The sequence below is a fragment of the Ambystoma mexicanum genome, chromosome 5p, assembly GCF_040938575.1.
Source record: "Ambystoma mexicanum isolate Mex_15411 chromosome 5p, UKY_AmexF1_1, whole genome shotgun sequence".
NCBI classification, from domain to species: domain Eukaryota; kingdom Metazoa; phylum Chordata; class Amphibia; order Caudata; family Ambystomatidae; genus Ambystoma; species Ambystoma mexicanum.
The window spans coordinates 23,669,437-23,688,845 of NC_090930.1; the positions used below are offsets into that span (position 1 = coordinate 23,669,437).

Sequence of the window (19,409 nt, forward strand, 5' to 3'; positions counted from 1 at the left end):
AAATGCTAAACTTTAACAGATGGACGAGCACTGGGCCTATTTTGAAAGCAGGATTGAGGAGGTTGAAAGAAGAAGCAACACCGAAGATATTGCCAATAGAGTTGCTCAGATGGAAGGATCTATTCTTATACTACAAAAGCAAAATGAGAGAATCTCTGCGTCTTTGGCTTTCCAGAAACAATAGAGGGAGATGTCGCCCTCTTCCTGAAAAAGACTCTTCCTAGCATCCTCAGTTTGCACTCATCTATTTTCCTTAATATCTAAAGGGCACACAGAATTGGACCTAAGAAAGCGGATCCTTTCAAGAAAAATACACCTAGAACTATAATATTTCTGCTGCTTGAATATACACAACTTCATTTAATATTGAAGAAGGCCAAAGCAATGGACTACCAGGTGTGGAATGGACATAGGATTTTCATGTCGCAGGATGTGTCGAAAATTACAGCACAAAGAAGAAAGGAAGCAAGGAAGCAAGGAAGCAAGGAAGCAAGGGACTCTTATCCCCCTCCACTTAATGAATGCAAGGTATGGATTCATTCACTCTTGTACCTTTAATGGCAAAATGTCGACTCTAATGACTTAAAGAACTTCATAGGGCTTCAGAAAATGGAATCAATGTATACTGGGACCCCTGACCACACATAATACGTTACTTTCCTTCTTCGGACCAGTCACCCTAAACCATCCCGCTTCCGGAGCTCACAAGAACATCTATTCCTTTGCAGTGGGCAATCTCTCCTGTTTTGGCATGCCTTCTTGCCCACTTGTGGAGGCGCCTTTACACCCTTTTAACACAAGACATTGGGCGTCATTACGAGTCCGGCGGTAACCGCGGCGGTAAAACCAGTATTACCAGTATTACCATTCCGCCTCCGTGACTCCCGGAATTACCAGGGCATTACAGCCCCGGTGTCCTGGGAATCACAGAGGCGGAATGGTGTTAATCCCCATCGAGTCCTATAAGACTCAATGGGAATGGGGAAGTGGAAACACCGGCACCATCTCGTGATGGTGCTGGTTTTTCCACGTCCGCCTGCAGGCGGGAGGTGTTCAACCCGCCAGGTCAGACCTGGCGGGAAGATCACCTTCCGCCTGCAGGGGTCGGGATCGGGCGGTCCGGAATTAACAGTGGCGGCGGGTTTACCGCCACTGTTAATTCCGGACTGCCCGACCCGTAATGAGGCCCATTGTGTATCTGACCTCCTGGCTTTTGTCTTTCTTAAGTGCATCTCCTTTTTTCTTGCTGGTCGGGTGGACTAGGAATGGCCCTCATGGTCCTCTAATCTTTGTTTAGCTTTGCACCCTGGGGTCAGATGATGCAGGGACACCCTTTACTAAGTTTTACTTTGTTATTCTTTATGCTTTTTTTTCTCTGCCTTATTAATTCTCACTTACAAGTTAATGGTGAAGCTTTAAAGTTGTTCTAATGGTTTATTCACTATTGCGACTAACACTGTTAATTACACTTAAAATACGGCTCTTAGATGTAGGACCTAGAATATTAAGGGTCTCAACCCGATTAAGAGACAAAAGGTTTTAGCTCATATCAATAGATTCAAGCCTACTATTGCAGGCTTGCAGGAGACTCATTTATCACTACAAGAATCCATGAAACTAAAAACGTTTTGGGTAGGTGAAGTAATAGCCAGTCCGGCAGAGGGCAAACATAATGGTGTAGCAATCTTGATCAGAAAAGGCGCTCAATATCAAATGATTCATAAAGAAGATGACACGAAGAGTAGATGGGCATTAGCTAAATTGACCATTGGATCCCAGATTATCTCTATCCTTAATGTATACGGACTTACTATCCCCGATTACAAATTTTGGCTAGACTTGCAGTATGATATTACAAGCGGACCTTCCCAATCTGATAGTCTGTGGTGATTTCAACAATATTATTGACCCTTTCCTTGATAGAAGGTCTCCTTGTGAATTTAAAAGGAATAAAGCACACACAAATTATAAGCGGTCTTTTAGAAACGAGCGTTATAGATTAGTGGAGATTTGCACACACTACAGATATAGATTTTACTTTTCACTCCCTACCACATAATTATTTTTCTCGTATTGATTACATTTGTGTTGCCAAAACATTGACATCCTCAATAATTGACCCCACTATCGAATGCTTAGCAATTTCGTATCACTCCCCTGTAATAACCAATATTGAATTGGGGGTACCTCAAAACTTAATAAGGAACAAGTTACTTACCTGTAACTATTGTTCTCCAGCATGAGTCTGGCATGGATTCACCTGCTCACGAATATTTTCCGTCAGGCTGGGAATCCTTGGTAAAAGAAAAAACAGTTTCATTTTCACTTACAAACTATTTCTCCTCTAAACCAATCACTCACACATATTGACCACTAGCCAATGACTGCCCTCTCCCTAAGCCCCTACTCTGGCAGCCATCTTCAGATTTTCATCGCACATTCAAGTTTTGTGATTATTCTATGTTTTTCACACTTTTTCAAGAAAAAGTCCTATTTTTGTACACACTAGAGGCCTTTGGCTTCCAGAAGAGAAGGATCTCCCCATCAATATCTGAGGTGCGTGCAGTGTTCTGGGCCCTCAAGTCATTCCTTCCGTCCCTGAAGGCCAAAGTTGTGAGGATCTTCACGGACAACACCACCACGATGTTCTACATCAGGAAGCAGGGGACACCCGATCCCCAGCGCTCTCAAGAGAGGTGCAGGAATTGTGGCACTGGGCCATCGACCAAGATATGTCCCTCATCCCCTTTCACCTGGCAGGAGTCAAGGACACCATTGCCGACTCCCTCAGCAGGGAGCTGTGCTCCTGTCACGAGTGGGAACTTCGTCAGAATCAGGTGGACCGTATCTTCATCAAGTGGGGCAGACCCCAGATCGATCTGTTTGCGAATATTCATGAGCATGTGAATCCATGCCAGACGCCATGCTGGAGAATAGATGGAGATTCAATCATTTGTTACTCCAAGACTCAACTGTGCAAAATCTTTCCTGGACTTTCATCATTTTTTCTTCCAAATCAATAAAGATGATGACACCTCTCCTGCCAATAACTGCGATGCATATAAAGTGGCCTGACGTGGCCATATTATTTCTTTTACTGTCAAAAGGAAGAGAGAAACAAGAAAAGATTTAGACAACCTCTATGCCCAGTTGCGTAACTTGGAGAAACAATACTATGACTCACCTTCTGTCACTCTCCATAAAAAAATTCTTACCCTTCGTTTTTCTATTAACAAAAAACGAACGGATCTAGCATCTGGTGTCCTATTAAAATTCAAGCAAAAAATGTTTCAATCATCCAATAAAGCAGCTAAACACCTTGCATCATATCTTGAAATCAAAAAAGAAAGAACTGGGATTGTTGCCATAAAAATGAGCAAGGTGATGAAGTAACTTCTGATGCTAATATTTTAAATGTGTTCACCAAATTCTACGAGAAACTATATACCTCTGATCATTTACATTCCAACATAAATTTTGATGACTTCTTCAATCGCCTAAAGAATAATCAGTTGACAATAATCTTACCTCCCTCGATCCATCCATATAAGTGAAATTACTACAGCCACGAAAAAGCTTAAAAAAGGTAAAGTCTGTGGATTTCTTCTCGCATTTTTCCACAACTCTCTCCCAAAAATTAGAAATACTATACAGATCTTTTGTTGCGATGGGTAAATCATCAGGTACCTTTGCTGAGGCTCTTCTAGTCCTTTTCCCCAAGCATAATAAAGATGATTGGCTTCCCCAGAACTATAGACACATCTCTTTGATAAACGCGGTCTGCAAAATGTTCGCTAAAAGTTTAGCCAATAGAATAGAATCCTTTATGTCCTAATTAGTTCAATCAGATCAGGTGGGTTTTGTGAAAGGAAGATGCATTTCAGCCAACACTAGAATCTTTAAGAACCTGATTCATTGTATTAATAAACAATCTCACTCATCAGGCTCCTTCATGGTAATTGCACTCGATGCCGAAAAAAACTTTCGATCGAGTCGAACAGGACTTCCTTTTTAGGGCCTTACAATGGCACAAATGGGAGAGAATGCATTCAATTGGTCAAGCTATTATATTCTGAAACCAAAACATCAATATTTATGAACGGCCATTTCTCTCCACTTTTCTCCCGACTTAGAGGGACAAGACAAGGCTGCCCCTCTCAACCGAATATTGTTGGGATTGGGTGTGGTAACTCCAATTTTAAACTTGCACCATATGCTGACGATATATTAATCCTTCTCAAAGACCCGAAAGCTTCTCTTCCAGATTTATTGGATACAATTGACCTACTCATACTTTTCAGGATATAAACTGAATAAAGACAAATCTGAAATGCTCCCGCTATTGTTTGAAAGAAGACTTTGCCCAATTTGTTTTTAGTTGGAATCCAGTCTTTATAAAGTACCTAGGTATTTCAATTGCGTCCTCAATTGACTAAATTAGCAAAATAAATCTTCAAAAGTTACAATCAAAACTGAATTCATTAATTACAACCTGGTCCCCTTTATACCTAACATGGTGGGGCAGATTAAGATGATGCTCTCACCAGTCATCTTATATTACTATCAAATGCTTCATGTCCCACTCTCAACCACTACAAAAAAAAAAAAAAAACTTCAATAGGATACTCATAGATTTCCTTTGGGGCACTAAGAAAAGGAAAAGAATTGCCTGGAATGAACTCAAGCTCTCATGCAGTTGGGCAGGGGTTGGCTTTCCACATTTTTTAAATGATCGCAAAGCCTTTGTTCTTAAACTGGCCATGGAATGGTATCTCCCAGAGCAGACTCCAAATACTCCGGCTTGGTTGGTAGCTGAGAAATCGGTGGTTTCCCCCTTTCATATTCAAGATGTTCTGTACCTTTTCAATGGATCCAGATTGGGCTTTTCTAAAACCATAACACTCACTAGTCTCTACTAAAAAGGATTTTTTATTTCACCAAACTAATACACCTCCGAATGCTTTCTCTTCTGTTATCAGGTGCAATAAAAATATAACTATAAATAATAAACCCATCTTTCGGAAATCATGGCTGGTAAAGGTATCTCAAATGTATTGCTCAGATACCTACAAGTAAGCACATTCGGACGATGGACACATTCATAATTCTCATTTCCCAAATGATCTGTTAAGCAACCTGTCAATCTAGTAAATGTCTGTCTTGATGCTCTAAATCTACTTGCTCCTGATCCCCAAAAATGTTCTCATGGAAATCCCAGATATTGTGAAGGCCTCTGACTTGTACAAAATATTCAGAGGAGAAAGATTCCCCAACTTCTAGTGAGCTTTGGAACTACAATCGGGAGAAGACTATGGCATACAATTTGATGATCCACTATGGTATAACATTAGGACTGAAATTAAACATGTATCTGTGTCCGCAAATCTTACTCAAACACTATACTTCTTCTCCCATAGAGCTTTTATTACACCTGAAAAACTCTTTGTTGTCTAAAATATCTAATGTCGATCGCTTTTGGTCCTGTAAATCAGTTCCTGGAACCTTTCGACATATGTGTTTTGGCTGTGCATGCCTTTTGGAACCAAGTCTGGAACTTTCTTAAATATATTTTTGGAGTTTCCATTCCGTTAAGTTTAACTAATATTTTATTGGGAAGTTTAGTAATTAAGGATGGGAAATTTGACCAATGCTTGATCATTTTTGATCTATTTATTCTTCTTGCTATTCGTCTACATCAAATTGGAAAGATTTTTCAAAAATGTCTATCAAAGGGTGGTGGAATAATATTTGTGATGTTCATAGAATTGAGAAGTGTAATGCCAATTCACCTTCACTTTCATTTAAACATGCTAACAAATGGGACATTTTTGTTAAGTATTTAAATGGTGTGCATTCTTAATCCAGTTACATATTGTATATACCTAGTTGCTCTTTGTATTAACATTTTTATCTTTGGAAATTGCTGTGAATATGCTTTACCTTTTTGCATCACACCGTGAATGTATCAGTCAAATTTATTTTTATTTTTTTCTCCCGTCTGCTATTTTCTCTCTTTTTTTACCCAATATCAATCGTAAGTATCGATTATATCCGTTATATTCACAATGTTTTCTTATAATATTTTTCATTGACTGTATGAGGCTCACACTATGAATTAATATATGCCCCATTCCATGGCTAGAATGTGTATGCAACCAGTTTAAATAAAGTTGTTTAAAAAAAAATACATCAAAATGTCTATGTACAAATTAAAATAAAAGACATGTAAAAAGAAATTCTTGCAGTTCTTGCAAATTTCTATGGTCGATTCACTGAAGCTGTTTCGTAAAAAAACGGCACATCAGCTAGAAGGGTCCTAGCAGGGTTGAAGTTAATGTTAAATGTATTTATACTGCGCAACGTCACCACTGCTGTGGTCCCCATGCGCTCTGGTGGATTTGAAAAGTAGGGTGTCAAGAGGAGGGTGGGGGTTAGTAGGGTGTAGTGGGAGTAGGAAAGTGAGAGTTGTGATGTCCTGTTGGCCGATTCAGTTCAGTTTGCACCGTTCGCTGAGCTTAAGTGCGCTTTTCGATCGTTGCCAGGAATACCATGTGCTGTTGTGGAGGGTTATGTGTTGTTAGTTTGTTGTTTGCAATCTGGTGAAGTGCGTGCGGATTGCTGTGCAGAGAGATGGTTGTGAGAGTTTCTGCATTTTGAGTATGCGGAAAGTTCACATTTTGTAAGGTATGGTTATAATGGTTTTCAAGTATTTTCTGATTTCTTACCACTTTGACTTTGCGTTCCTGCGCCCAAACTCCAAGGCCATCCTGTGTGTTTGGTACTCCTACTGGACTGTCTAGTTGGCAGGCATAGTGACAGAAATAACCATGCCAAATAACTAACCATCTGGCCCTACATCTTTCACACCATTTCCAAAGTGCTCCAAACTCACTCATCACCAGATGTAACACTAACTGTGCAACTTCAAGACCCACGAATTACTGCAAAAACTTCACCCAAGCTGTTGGATCCCATATCAGCAAATATCACATATCCAATAAAAATATAATATCAGAAGTAAAGGGCATTTCACCAACAACCGATAACCTTGCAACATTCTCTGCAATTGAGGAAAGATTCATGTTATACAACAACCTCATGGACTTGAAGGAGGAATGTGCAACATTTGCACATAAAATCTGACATCTTATCATCCGGCCTCGACACAGAATGCATAATTGCCACAAATTATGAGTTAATTGCATAAAAAGTATACTTAATGTACAGCCTTGGTGACAACTAATTGAACTCAGATCTCCTCTGCTTCACAGCCATTTGTTTATCCCCATACAATGTGATGGAATTCATACCTTCTGTTGTGTAGGTTTGTTAGGAATCTTCACATAGGAGAATCCTTCCCCGCAGCCAGTGGGGTCCGCAACACCCGTCACCTCTAACAAACATTTCCCCTTCATAGCAGCAATAAAGGCACGAGTTGTGTTCCAGGGAGCGGTGCGGACCTGTGGGGAGGAGAGTGACATTAACACTTGTTCTTTCAAAATTTGCCCGCAATGTTGACACCAGTCTTTTGGTGACAATGGATCATCACCTCATCATCAATCTTCATCTGGAAATCCTCTTCGTTCTCCTCCTCTGGGGCAAAGAAGGACTTCTCGCCGTACCCTGCATCCTGTGGGAAAGAAGAGTTAGCATGGATTAATACCAACGATTCTCTGCCATTCCTGACAAAAGACCATTCCATTTGGCACAAGTGCCCTGGGCTGCCATTTACCTTCAGCCTCTGTTCAGCCGAAATCATACTATAATATGCGCAGCAATTTTCAGGAGACACCATGGCTCGGATCTCCTCTTCCGTAGGTAACCGAAAATCTGGCTTCAGCACCCACCAATTAGAGTCCATTCCTAAAAAAGATCACACATACCTTAGTTCTCATCAAATGTGCGCCAAAAGCAAACATGCCCCAGTTTCACAGGTCTAATCTAATATCTAGCAATGCAGGTTTCAGCCTGCCAAGACAAAGAACCAGAGTCCACTGACTTGCTAATCGCACGCAAAGTGTCTTTCCGGTAATGAGATGGTAGATTCCATTACATTTCTATGGTTCAACAAAATACCTGCCGTCAACACAAAGTAGGGGTTCTTTCGGGAGGACAGAATACAGAGTTTTAGGAAAGATCTTTTTGCAACTTTCCCTCCATAGTTTTCTATGAACCCCCTTTCTTTGACTTTTTGACTACCAATTGCACACAGAACCTTACAGTGCAGTGCAATGGTGATATATTTAGTATCTTCTTAACTATTTATATTTGGGAATTTGGTTACTTTTTTAGGTGCCTAAAGACAAGCTAGTGGCAGCAGTTACATTTTTACAGTGCACATTCGTGATTACCCAGTCTGGCCACTAAACGTGGCTAGTGCCCTAAAATGGCCATGCCACAAGATATTTAGCTTTTTCATTGGCCACATTGTAAATTGACTTGTTCCTGCTCTGCCAGGAAATGTCATTTAAGGTCAGGTCCGGGGGGATGGTGTGCGTCTCTGTCTGTTCTCCGTCTGTGTGTCTTTTCTCCCTCTCCCCCCTCTAGTTCGCCCCCCCCACCATAGGAAGGGGGCAAGGACTGTCTAGTCCTAGTCTACAACCTTGGTGCCAAAATGTCTGCTTCTGGGGTAAACGTGAAACCAGTAGTTGTCCTTGTCTGAATGATGCAGATCCTTACCAATGGTGGACTTGGACTTCCATCCAGCTCTTCAGCAGCCGTTCTACAGATCTACCCTGGAACCTTCATCAGTGCTTCGACCTTTGGACTATTGGGATCTGTTAGGAAAGATTCCTCTTTTGGCAACTTTCCCTCCATGGTTTCTATGGATCCCCCAAACGTGTGCTTTTGTTTTTGAACCTGTCCTGACTTTTTACAGGGAAATGAAGCCATATGTTTCACTCCCCTGGCCTTTTTGATAATTTTGTCATGGGGAAACAGAGTACTGGGAAATGTTTATATTTTAACCTTTTAAGTAACTTTTTCTGCATTCAAATCTTTTTATTAAAAGTTTTGAAATGGGACATACAGTGCTGCAATACACATCATGCTTTGTCATTAATTCCATTCTGTTACATGAATAACGAAGAGAAAGAAACGGACATTGAGGGAGGAATCAGAAGCATTATACATCATAAACAATGCAGGTTAACAGAACCAAATCCCGCAATAATCACTTGCTGCAGTATTTGCCAGGCCTAGACAGAAAACCACAACATAATATAATTCCACCAAGTATCCCAGTGTGGATGTCAAAGTATCCCACCTTCCACCGAAAAGAGGAGGGCACGAGAGGGTAGAGCTGAGTGAGCAGGAGTTCCTTAACCAGTACGTGGAAAGCCTAGACAGACGCCCCAGCTCATGGTAGTCCCCATCCCAAGCACCCCTAAGGAATGCAACCCCATAACACAATATAACAGTAGTCTAGAAGTTAGAAGTTGTTCAGTATACCTAGGGCCCTCAGCAGGGGGGGGGGGGCAGTCTTTATTAAGAAGTTTCATATAACTTATTTATCCTGTTAAGTGAATAGGCCAACTTTTCACATATCAGAAGCCTCCACATTTTACACATCCAGTTGTCTGTTATCGTCCAGATTGCCTAAGAGGCACACCTCTGGAGCACAGGGGATCCCAATCCCAGACACCCTGCGCAAGAGGTTGTTAGGGAGTTTTACTAAAGTCACCTATGTAGGACTAGAGGAAACTCACTCTTAGATGTACAGGGCGCCAATTCTTAGATTTGGCTGGAAATACCCACAAGGTTTGGTAGCTATGGCTGAGCAGCTAGGCTTAGTCAAGAAGGTAGAAGGGCTGTAGGTAAGTACAAAGAACACAGGGCACACCTATGGTCAAGAATATACTTGTACACAGTAGATTTATAAAAATATGGTAATCTATATGTATAAAAGTGAAAATGTGTGCATTTGTGGCTGGATTTGTGGCTTGGCAAAGTGTTGTTCCTTATACAATTCCACACCGTTTCACCAATCTGCACCAAATTCTGCCTGTTAGAACCCCGAGGGCATTACTGGCTACATAGCATTTGGACACCCCACCCCTTTCCCTCTACTCCAACACCTTCACACATGAGACGGTTGACTGAAATTGGTGAAAACACCAATGTGGTCGTAAAAGACAGACATTTGCACCGCAATGAACTTGTCAGAATGCACCAAAGTATCAACTGAAAAGGATACGATATTCAAAAGGATACAGGAGGTAGGGTCTTCCGGATCCCTGTTCACCCGACTTGATAGTCGTGAAGTCAACAAAGACCTTCCAAATGATACAACCCTCTGGCTGATAAAACAGGCAGAGCGATGGATCACTGGAAAGGGCGTGGGTAAGGTATAGTAATCCAGCCTAGGACAAATTAAAGTATCATGAATAACTGCTCCAACCTGAGTATGATGAGTTAGATAATGACAGGAATGATCACACTGACCTGTATCTCTGGGTAGAACAATCCAGAAGCCTCTTGATGGATTTGAATTGAAGAACAAAACGACAGGGAAGGGAAAATTAGTAAGGGAGACTTATCCCGGACGGAACGAGGCTCACGCTAGATACGGGTTGAATTCACCACAGGATAGCGTCCAAAGTTCAGTTCAAAGTCACTTCCAATAATCCTTGAAAGGCTTCCTTCCCACTTAGGGATCAATCCTTCTGTTAATTCCACAGATGCAGGAGTTAGAAGAAAATAGCGTTTGAAGACAACGTGAGCGTGTGGATTTACACGCGGGCAGGAATCGCGCAGCCTGGGCCAGCCGCGTGTGAAGACAGCGTGCGCGTGTGGATTTACACGCGGGCAGGGTTCGCGCAGCCTTGGCCAGCCGCACTTGAAGACGAAGAGCGCGTGTGGATTTTACACGCGGGCAGGATTCACGCAGCCTCGGCCGGCCGCACTTGAAGACGAAGAGCGCGTGTGGATGTTACACGCGGGCAGGATTCACGCAGCCTTGGCCAGCCGCGTATGAAGACAAAGAGCGCGTGTGGATTTTACACGCGGGCAGGATTCACGCAGCCTGGGCCGGCCGCACTTGAAGACGAAGAGCGCGTGTGGATTTTACACGCGGGCAGGATTCACGCAGCCTTGGCCAGCCGCGTATGAAGACAAAGAGCGCGTGTGGATTTTACACGCGGGCAGGATTCACGCAGCCTTGGCCAGCCGCGTATGAAGACAAAGAGCGCGTGTGGATTTTACACGCGGGCAGGATTCACGCAGCCTTGGCCAGCCGCGTATGAAGACAAAGAGCGCGTGTGGATTTTACACGCGGGCAGGATTCACGCAGCCTTGGCCAGCCGCGTGTGAAGACAAGGAGCGCGTGTGGATTATCACGCGAAGGGATAGCTCCAGGAATCAGCGTGTGGCGGAACACACGCTATCGAAGGCCCAAAAGTAGCTGTAGGAATATACCAGGATGTAGATCAGAGGTTCAGCTACACGACGCCAATAGAGACGATCAGAAGCAGCGAGTGAAGTTTCTACGCTGCTTAAATACGTGATACCGTATTTCACGTGACGAAGCAAAAGTCACGTGAAGTTAGCGACGTGAAAGTGTAAACGTCGTTTTCCCGGTAACGTATCGAATAGCCTCCATTTGGAGTAGAACGGTCTAGCTGTTCTACGAGCGTAGCGTCCAGCATGCATGACAGAACTGCAATATGCCAGGGGGGAATCTGTAAAAGAGATTGAAATAAAAAAGATCCAAATTCTTTAACCGATTGTTTAGAAATGTGTGGACATTTGACTAAAATATAGGTGTTGGGTAGGGTAAGGGTAATAGTTAAGGTGGAGGGGAGAAGGAGCGGTCGGTCTCCCTCATTATTAAAAAAAAAAAAGAAAAAAAAGAATTTCTCCATTGGATTATTTCATGGTAATCCTGCCAGGGTGTGGCAACAGATGGGGAGAGAGCCCAGTAGGTCCCACTATGCAGCAGCACACCAACTGCCCCCCCAAACGTCTGCTCCGGTATGTCAGCCAGCCACACACGCATGCACATTCTCAGTGCAGTTTACTTCAGTGGCAAAGCACATCAAGCAATAAGCAAATCAGAACAGCGACCTACAGGATCACTGCGTTTCAAAAATGGATGAGTGTTGTCATGCCTGTCCACAGAACCCGTTGAGAGAACAGATACTTTTTGCTAGTTTATTATAAATACTAAGGCAACTAACACAATATCAGAATCACAAGTATACATTCACACTTATACAGTAAGACATGTAAGCATTACTCAAGGCTCAAGGCAATAGTAGACTTTAGAAGAATAAAGGTTAGAAGTCAGGGTTGCATTCAAGTTCATCAAATCAATTCTTGTAATCAACATGAACGAAACCCAACACAGATACTGGTAAGTACTTTTAGGCAGCCTACACTTTAAAAAGTAAGGCCAAACCTATATGGGGATAGGAGTCGGGGATAGGAGTCTCAGAGTCAGAGGAGGCACAGGGAAACCAGGGCACCTGTACGGCAAAACAAAGGAAGAGGACACTGTCAACGTTGTCAAAATAGCAGGTTTCTTTTGTGTTGCAGGTAAGTAAAATGTTTAGTGAGACAGTGGTTCAGGGAGGTCAGGCAGATCCCCGGGAGGATTGTAGGCCCAATGACCAGTGTCCTTAGGCCTGGGAGAACACAGTTTGGTTGTCCACCCCAATGTGTCCCTGAAAGCTCAGGGGGAGTCCGATTTAACACAGCAAGCACCCAGGTGAGTACCTAAGAGCGTGACAGTACCTTTTCATGAAGAAAGAAGATGGTGTCACCGGCGGATCCCCAGGTGAGGCAACAGCAGCTCTAGTTCAGATTCTTGACCTGGAGGCTGAAGAAGGAACTTTTTGCGGGAGCAGACAGTCTGCTTCTTTGGATGGGACGGCCAGCAGACGATCTTCATGCTACTGGCTCACTGGAGCTCAACTCAGGCTTCGGTTCAGCGACTACTGTTACACGGCAGACTTCTCTCCGTTTCTCGGTCCCAGATTTGGAAAGGGAGACGTCTCAGAGTGGGAAATGGTCACTGGAGGTCCAGCAGGATGCCCACGAAGTTCCAGCCGCAACCTCTTTTCAGGAGACAATGCACAGCAGATTGGTCGGTTCCGGGGGTATTGGGGAATTGCAGCACAGGACGGTTGCAGCCGGGGAACGGCTCAAAATGCAGGTTGTCTTGAGACTGGTTAGGCCCACCATTGTAGAGGAGGAAGTTGTCTGGTCTGGATCTTCCCTATCGATCAGAGGAAAGGGCTGGAGCTGCAGCGGTCACTCAGCAGTCCTTGGAGGTGTTCTGCAGATGTCCTTCCTCTGATTCTACATTCCATGGATTGACTCGCCTTTGCTGTTCCAGGACCCCCGCCTTTATGCAGGAAAAAAAGCTGGAACATTCAATCACCATTACATGCAAATCTGGGTGCTGGCTTGTCCAAAACGACAGCCATCCTCCCAGTTCTAACTGGATCCAGGCAGCCACACAATACCAGGGAGGGTTTTAGTCACCTCCTGCACTACCAGTCCTTTCAGGCACTCAGAGAGCCTTGGTGGGCTTTTGCAGGGAATACACAGGCGTTAGGTAATATTTCACATACTGCCATTTTACCTCTGGACCCCCCACCCCAACTTTTTGCTTTTGTTTCAGCCTCCTGCCCTGACTTTCTGCCACTGAAGCACAGCCTTCAGCTGCGCTCCACTAGGGCTGCTCATCGTTCTGAGGAAACCGACTTGTCCTTCTGACAGTCAGTACTTGGAACATTGGTTCCCTTAGTCTTATGACTGTTTCAGTGCACAAAGTGCATTACAGTACCGTGCACTGGGATCCTTGGGTTTTCTGGCACTAGACATCCCTTAAGGTTATTTGGTAACTGGACAATGTGTCACAAGCTCCGATCAGCCAGAAGACTCTGCATCACAAGCTCCCGGCAATGAGGGGGCCCGCAGGGGGCACCAGGGCAAACCGACTAGCACCTGCGGTCACACTCAGATCAGGCACCAGTAAGCTGCACAACTCCAGGACCGCGGGGGCCTCCCTCCAGTGCTGCCATATTATTCAGCCAGCACAAAGGTAAAACACACCATACAGGCCCCAGGGTCTCACACAGCATTGCATTGCATGCATTCCCGCTGATCAGCCCGTTACAGCTCATCGGTCAGCTCGTCATGGGCACCTCCTGGCTTCGATGGGTTTACGCCAGCCTTTTAAAATGCTTCCTCGGGAAAGCTGATTTCTCAATTGCAAGTTCTTTTTAATCAAATGTGGTGCCAGGGCCTGGCGTAGGGCTCCATGGTAGAGACAAGGATCGTTTTGATCCACAAGATGGCAGAGACCCCAAGCTGTGTTCATCATACCGCCTCATTACAGTTCTCAACAGGGATATAAAACGCTATGCGAAGATCCTGGTGGGCCGAATTCTACCACAGTTTGGTGGGAATAGATCAGTCCCATTTCATGGCTGGTAGGCAGGCCCCAGACAACATTCTGAGAATTATTAGTCTCATAGATATGACGCACAGGAGGAGGGTGCAATCAGTATTGCTGGTCCTTTATGCAGAGAAGGTCATTGACCGCATCCAGTAGTCCTTCCTGCAGTTGGTACTTTGCAATTTATGTGAGAGGACTTCCCTTAAGGATTCTTTGGTAACTAGACAATGTGCCAAAAGCTCCCTATGGAGTTCAGCGGGTCCAACTCTCTGCTCCGATTGGCCAGCACACTTTGCATCACAAGCTGGTGGGAATTAGGGGGGCTGCAGGGGGCACCAGGGCAGACAGCCCAGCACCTGCGATCCCACTCAGATCAGTCACGAGTAAGCTGCACAACTCCAGTAGACTGGTGGCAGCAGAAGCTTTTTCTGTATTTTTATTAACTTTTAACGAGCCATACCAGGCCTACCGCATTTGGCTCATGACTGTGGCTAGTGTCCGTTATGGCCGTGCCACAAGGTCTTTAAGTCTTCTCCTTTGGCAATTTTGTCCTTTGGCATTCCCCTTGCTCTTTGTGACCCGGAGAGTCCTTATTTGGGCATGCAGTCACCCGCGTAAACCAACGCTTTGCGCGTGCTAATACATTTCACGTGTGTGGGTACCCAGGAAGTGGGCTGGGTCTGTCTGATCCCAATCCACACTAATGGTGCCAGGATGTCTGGTGTGCATGAGAGCTGCTGTGGTCCCTGATTAGCGTGCATTAGTGGGGCAGATCGTCTCATTGGCCAGCTGGAGTGCAAGCACTCACTGGACTTTAGGATATGAGGGGCTCTAAGTGCAGACCCGCAGATCACACAAAGGTCCGAATCGACCTCTACACGGAGTCAAGTATCCTGAGAAGCAAAGTAGATCTAAGGACTGCCTGGAACCGTGCAGAGAAGGTTTGGCACCCTGAGCCCTATGTTGTTGCGGTAGAGCCCTGCTTTGCACTCGATCTCCGAAGACCTGCAAAGGTGCTTCAACCCTTTTGAGTGGTGGGACCAATCACTCCCAATGAGCCTTCTCAGAAGTGTCCCTGAGCCCTCCAGTGGACTGACCACCTGTACACTATTGAGCACAGGTGCGTGGTCCGAGATGATCCTCTGTGATATATCCACTCCCAACAAGCATGGAGTGTTAGGCAAAGTTTGTATGCAGTACCCTCTGGAAACAATACAAACAACCCTGACTACAGGTAAAGGAAACCCAACCTTTGGTATAAGCTTGTACTACACAGTTTTGGTAGCATGGTAAGCAGCCAGGCTTATCTCAAGAGGGGTCAATGTGATCTGTAGGGGAGTTACACAGAGATTCACAGTGACAACTATTCAAATAAACTCTTACACACAAGTTTTCTTGAATAAACCATTATTAATTTATCAGTCAGTTAGAATAAGCCTTCTTCGGAAAGGGAGTAGTATAAAAGTAACATACAAATACACTTCAATACTGTAAACTCTTAGTTTCTAAATCAGTAAAGACCCTTTTGGGATGGCCCACAGACACAACCTACACCCTCAGGTGACTTCAATAGCTAGGGTGCTGGGGATATTAATATCTTACTATTGGCATTTAGACTACTGTTAGAAGTTGGTAAAAGGAAAAGGTTATTAGAACAACAAGAAACCACAAATTTTCTTAAGCAGGCAAATACTTTTGGATCCACTTAGAAGAATCATTCACTACAACAGGCTAAGCCAAAGTCAATGGGCAAAAGTCTTATATAGGATGAAGCACTTCTGGTAGGTAAGTAGAAAAGTCTTTATACAATGTTTTAGAAGTCTTGGAAGAAAAGAAGAATCAATGTAGGGCCACAAGCTGATTAGACTTGTGAGCAGTAGAAGATGCAAGCAACTCTACAATGAGAGGTACGTTCTCTCAGACTTTACAGTACCTTTGTATTGAAGAAACAGTGCAGCAGATGACTTCTGTTCCTGTGCAGCTCTGCAGATCTCGCTGTTCCTGAGCCTCAGCCGTGGGAACAAGAGGGAGGACTTCTGGGGACTCCTGCACTGCAATGGGACGGTCATTGCTTGCAACCGGTGATCTTTCCAACAAGTGGCACTTCAGTGTTTCAGCTTCTCAGGACTACCGCAAATAGCAACACCGCGATTTCTGGCTGTCGAGATGGACTTTCCTCACTTCTGGGGTCCCGCACTCTGTTAAGGGGGCTCAGGCCCAGTCATTCCTGCTTCCTGGGAGTCCAGAGGATCTTCTTGGAGCTCTTGGCCAACATAAAAGCAACGCACACAATCTGGTGTTCCTCTCCCTAGCTATACGGTTCCAGCAGCAACACTGTGGAAATTGAACTAGCTCCGAGAAGGATGTCCAAGTGGCTTACTTTGGAGTTGATTGGTCTCACCAACTCAAGGAGAGAAGTCGTCCTTGCAGGGGCTTCTCGGCCGATACGAAATTGAGGTTTCAGCACAGCAGCAGGGCTTCACTGGGCAAACCAACGGTCCAGGAGTTGCAGCAGGCGTCCTCTTCAAGTTCTTCTTCGGTTCCTTCGACCAGTGGTCGACTCTGCCTTCCAAGCCAAAAGCCTTGCCTTTTATTCAGTTCTCTCCCATTCATTCCAGCTCAGCTGTCAGTCACTCAGCAGGGTGGCTGTCCTTGCCGGACAGTCAGCCGGCCAATCACTACAGAGTGCATTTGGGTCTCCTAGGAGACTAAGCACAGGGAGTTTCGGGCACCTCCTTCACTTTCTGCCTACCCCAGACACCCTGGAGCCAGAGGCGGGCTTCACTCTTGAATCCCGCCAAAGGCAAAGCGAACAATGGGACCAAACCTGGTTTGGCGTGCAGAGTAAATCTCAAGAAGGACCTAGCCACAAAGAAATGGCAAAAAAGAAGACTGGGGCCATTTTGCCAAAAATGGCACCCTTGGGTGCTTCACTGCAGCTGCGAACGCAGCCAGCGGTAAATGCACACCATGGTAGTTAGAACAAAACCACTGCCACCAGCCATTCAGTGAGAAAAGGGTAACATAAAAAATGTTACATGAGAAGCTAGACAAAGGGGATACTAGGTAACCCCTCCAGCACCCTATTGTAAGATGGTGTGTGCTGGGTCTAGAAAGTTATAAATGTTAAGTAAAGTCAATTTCACTTTACTGCTCTGGGAAAAGGTATTTAAACCTTGGGAAATCTGAAAGACTTCCCTGTGTCACTGCACTAAAGGTGCTGTGTGACACAATGTAAAAGATGATGCCTATGGAGTTTGTCAGACTCAACAACCAAAAGAAACACAGAGCTCAAAATCACATTAAAATACATGAGAGAGTGGGGGGGAAAAGGATCTCACTCTCTCCAGGTAAAAAAAATCAAGTCCTCAAAATCCAGCAAAGTTGCTGGGGGTCTCTAAGGTAGAGAGGAATTAGCACATTTCTGAGAATTCGCCCTAACATGAAGAAAATGCGCTGGACATGAGAATCGGGTAGATTCTGGATAGGCCCTTGTGGACATGCGAGTAAATCGTGTAGTCCTCTGCCTTATCATTTGATAACCTCCAGATGTCTACAACCCCCACCTCCCTGTGGAACCCGGCAAATCCCACTGCGTAATCCTCATGTGTGGGCTTTAGTGTTTTGTTGTTATCTGGATTCGGGACTAGGCTGAAATCCCCTCCTATCATGAGACAGCCATCGGCGAACGCTAGTATGTCAGGGGTGATGGTGTTAAGAAAACGGGCTTGCGCGCTGATCGGGCAGTAGATCGAGGCCAGTGTGAGGGGCCGCTCATATAAGAGCCCTTGGACCAGAATGTACCTTCCAAAGGTATCCCTCTGCACCTTCACCCAGCCGTGACAAAGAAGCTTTTTGGGAATCTGTTGCATTTCACTTGCTTCTCATTTAAGGTAAGGAGGAGTGTCTCCTGAAGACACTGTCTGCCTCCAGTTCTGCCAATCTGCGTGTTACTTATTTGCGCTTCCCCAGGAAATTGAGGCCCTGGACATTCCATGTCACCATAATCAGTGCCTTATCAGGGTCGCGAGCCATAGGCGTGTACTAGTAGTTTGAATGTATGCCCCATGGAAGTTATCCTCCCTTGCGAGCACCAGGTAAGCCGATGCAAAATGCTTGCTAAGTACTGTTCTGCTACTTGCATTGTTGACTGAGATCCGGCTCTCTCTAACCCCTCCTCCCCCAATGTATCCCTCCCCCTCCCTCTCCAAACCAAAAATGTAATAACAAGCACCTGAGCATAGCTCGTATGTACTGGGGCTACTAGAACCAGCCCGGGCAACCAAATCTAACTACGTTAGAAACAGATTCTTTAGGTAGTGCCTCTTCATCCCAGACTTCTCGTCTCTCTCACACAGCACCAGGAGATTGTGGCAGCAGATTTCAAGTAAGGCTCGCCTTGCCCGAGGCATCATCATGTGTCATTTAGTGTCCGGTTTGCTGCAGCCGGAGAGTTAGATAATATAGCTCAGACCCACCCCATAGAGGGGGCACGTCTGCGTCAACCCCAGGCAGGGGCAGGGGCAGTGGATTCAAGACTCTGAGGATGTTTTGTCTCTCTGAGGTGGGCCCTTCAGTTTCTGCCTTCGGTTCTCCTTGGCCAGGTGCAGTGGGATTCTCCATCGAACTCCAGCTCGCTTTTCGCTCTTCGTCGCTCCCCTCACTTGTGGCTGCTGGGTTCAGCAGCTTCTCCGCCTCTTTCATTGTTCGGATTTGCCAATGGCTGCCCTGGGGCATAAAGAGTAGCGCTGTGTGGAAGCCCCACCTGAATGCTATATTCCTCTCCCTCAGCCAGTTGGTTGCTGGTTTTCGGCCTTTTCTTTTCATCAGTGTGGTGGAGGCAAGGTATTGGTACAAGGCTACCGACACATCGCTGACCTGGAACCAGGGAGAGTCTCTACCCCTTCTCATTCGTTCCTCCTTGATTTTATAGAAGTGCACCCTTGCTAGGACGTCTGGCTGAGAAGGTAGCGATTGCCTCGCTGGTGTGCAGTGCACTTGGTCG

The 19,409-nt window shown here is 45.0% G+C and overlaps 1 protein-coding gene across 5 annotated transcripts in view; it reads right to left on the bottom strand.

The window, feature by feature from the left end:
• The window catches only part of TAF1 (TATA-box binding protein associated factor 1), a 1,380,965-nt gene that overhangs the window by 611,943 nt on the left and 749,613 nt on the right, over positions 1–19,409 (bottom strand). For all 5 annotated transcript variants that reach the window (XM_069612352.1, XM_069612355.1, XM_069612353.1 and 2 more), the window contains exons 18-20: positions 7,733–7,863; positions 7,550–7,630; positions 7,311–7,460 (exon numbers count right to left, since the gene is read on the bottom strand). In XM_069612352.1, coding sequence (XP_069468453.1) covers positions 7,311–7,460; positions 7,550–7,630; positions 7,733–7,863 — 362 coding nt within the window. The remainder of the gene's footprint in view (positions 1–7,310; positions 7,461–7,549; positions 7,631–7,732; positions 7,864–19,409) is intronic.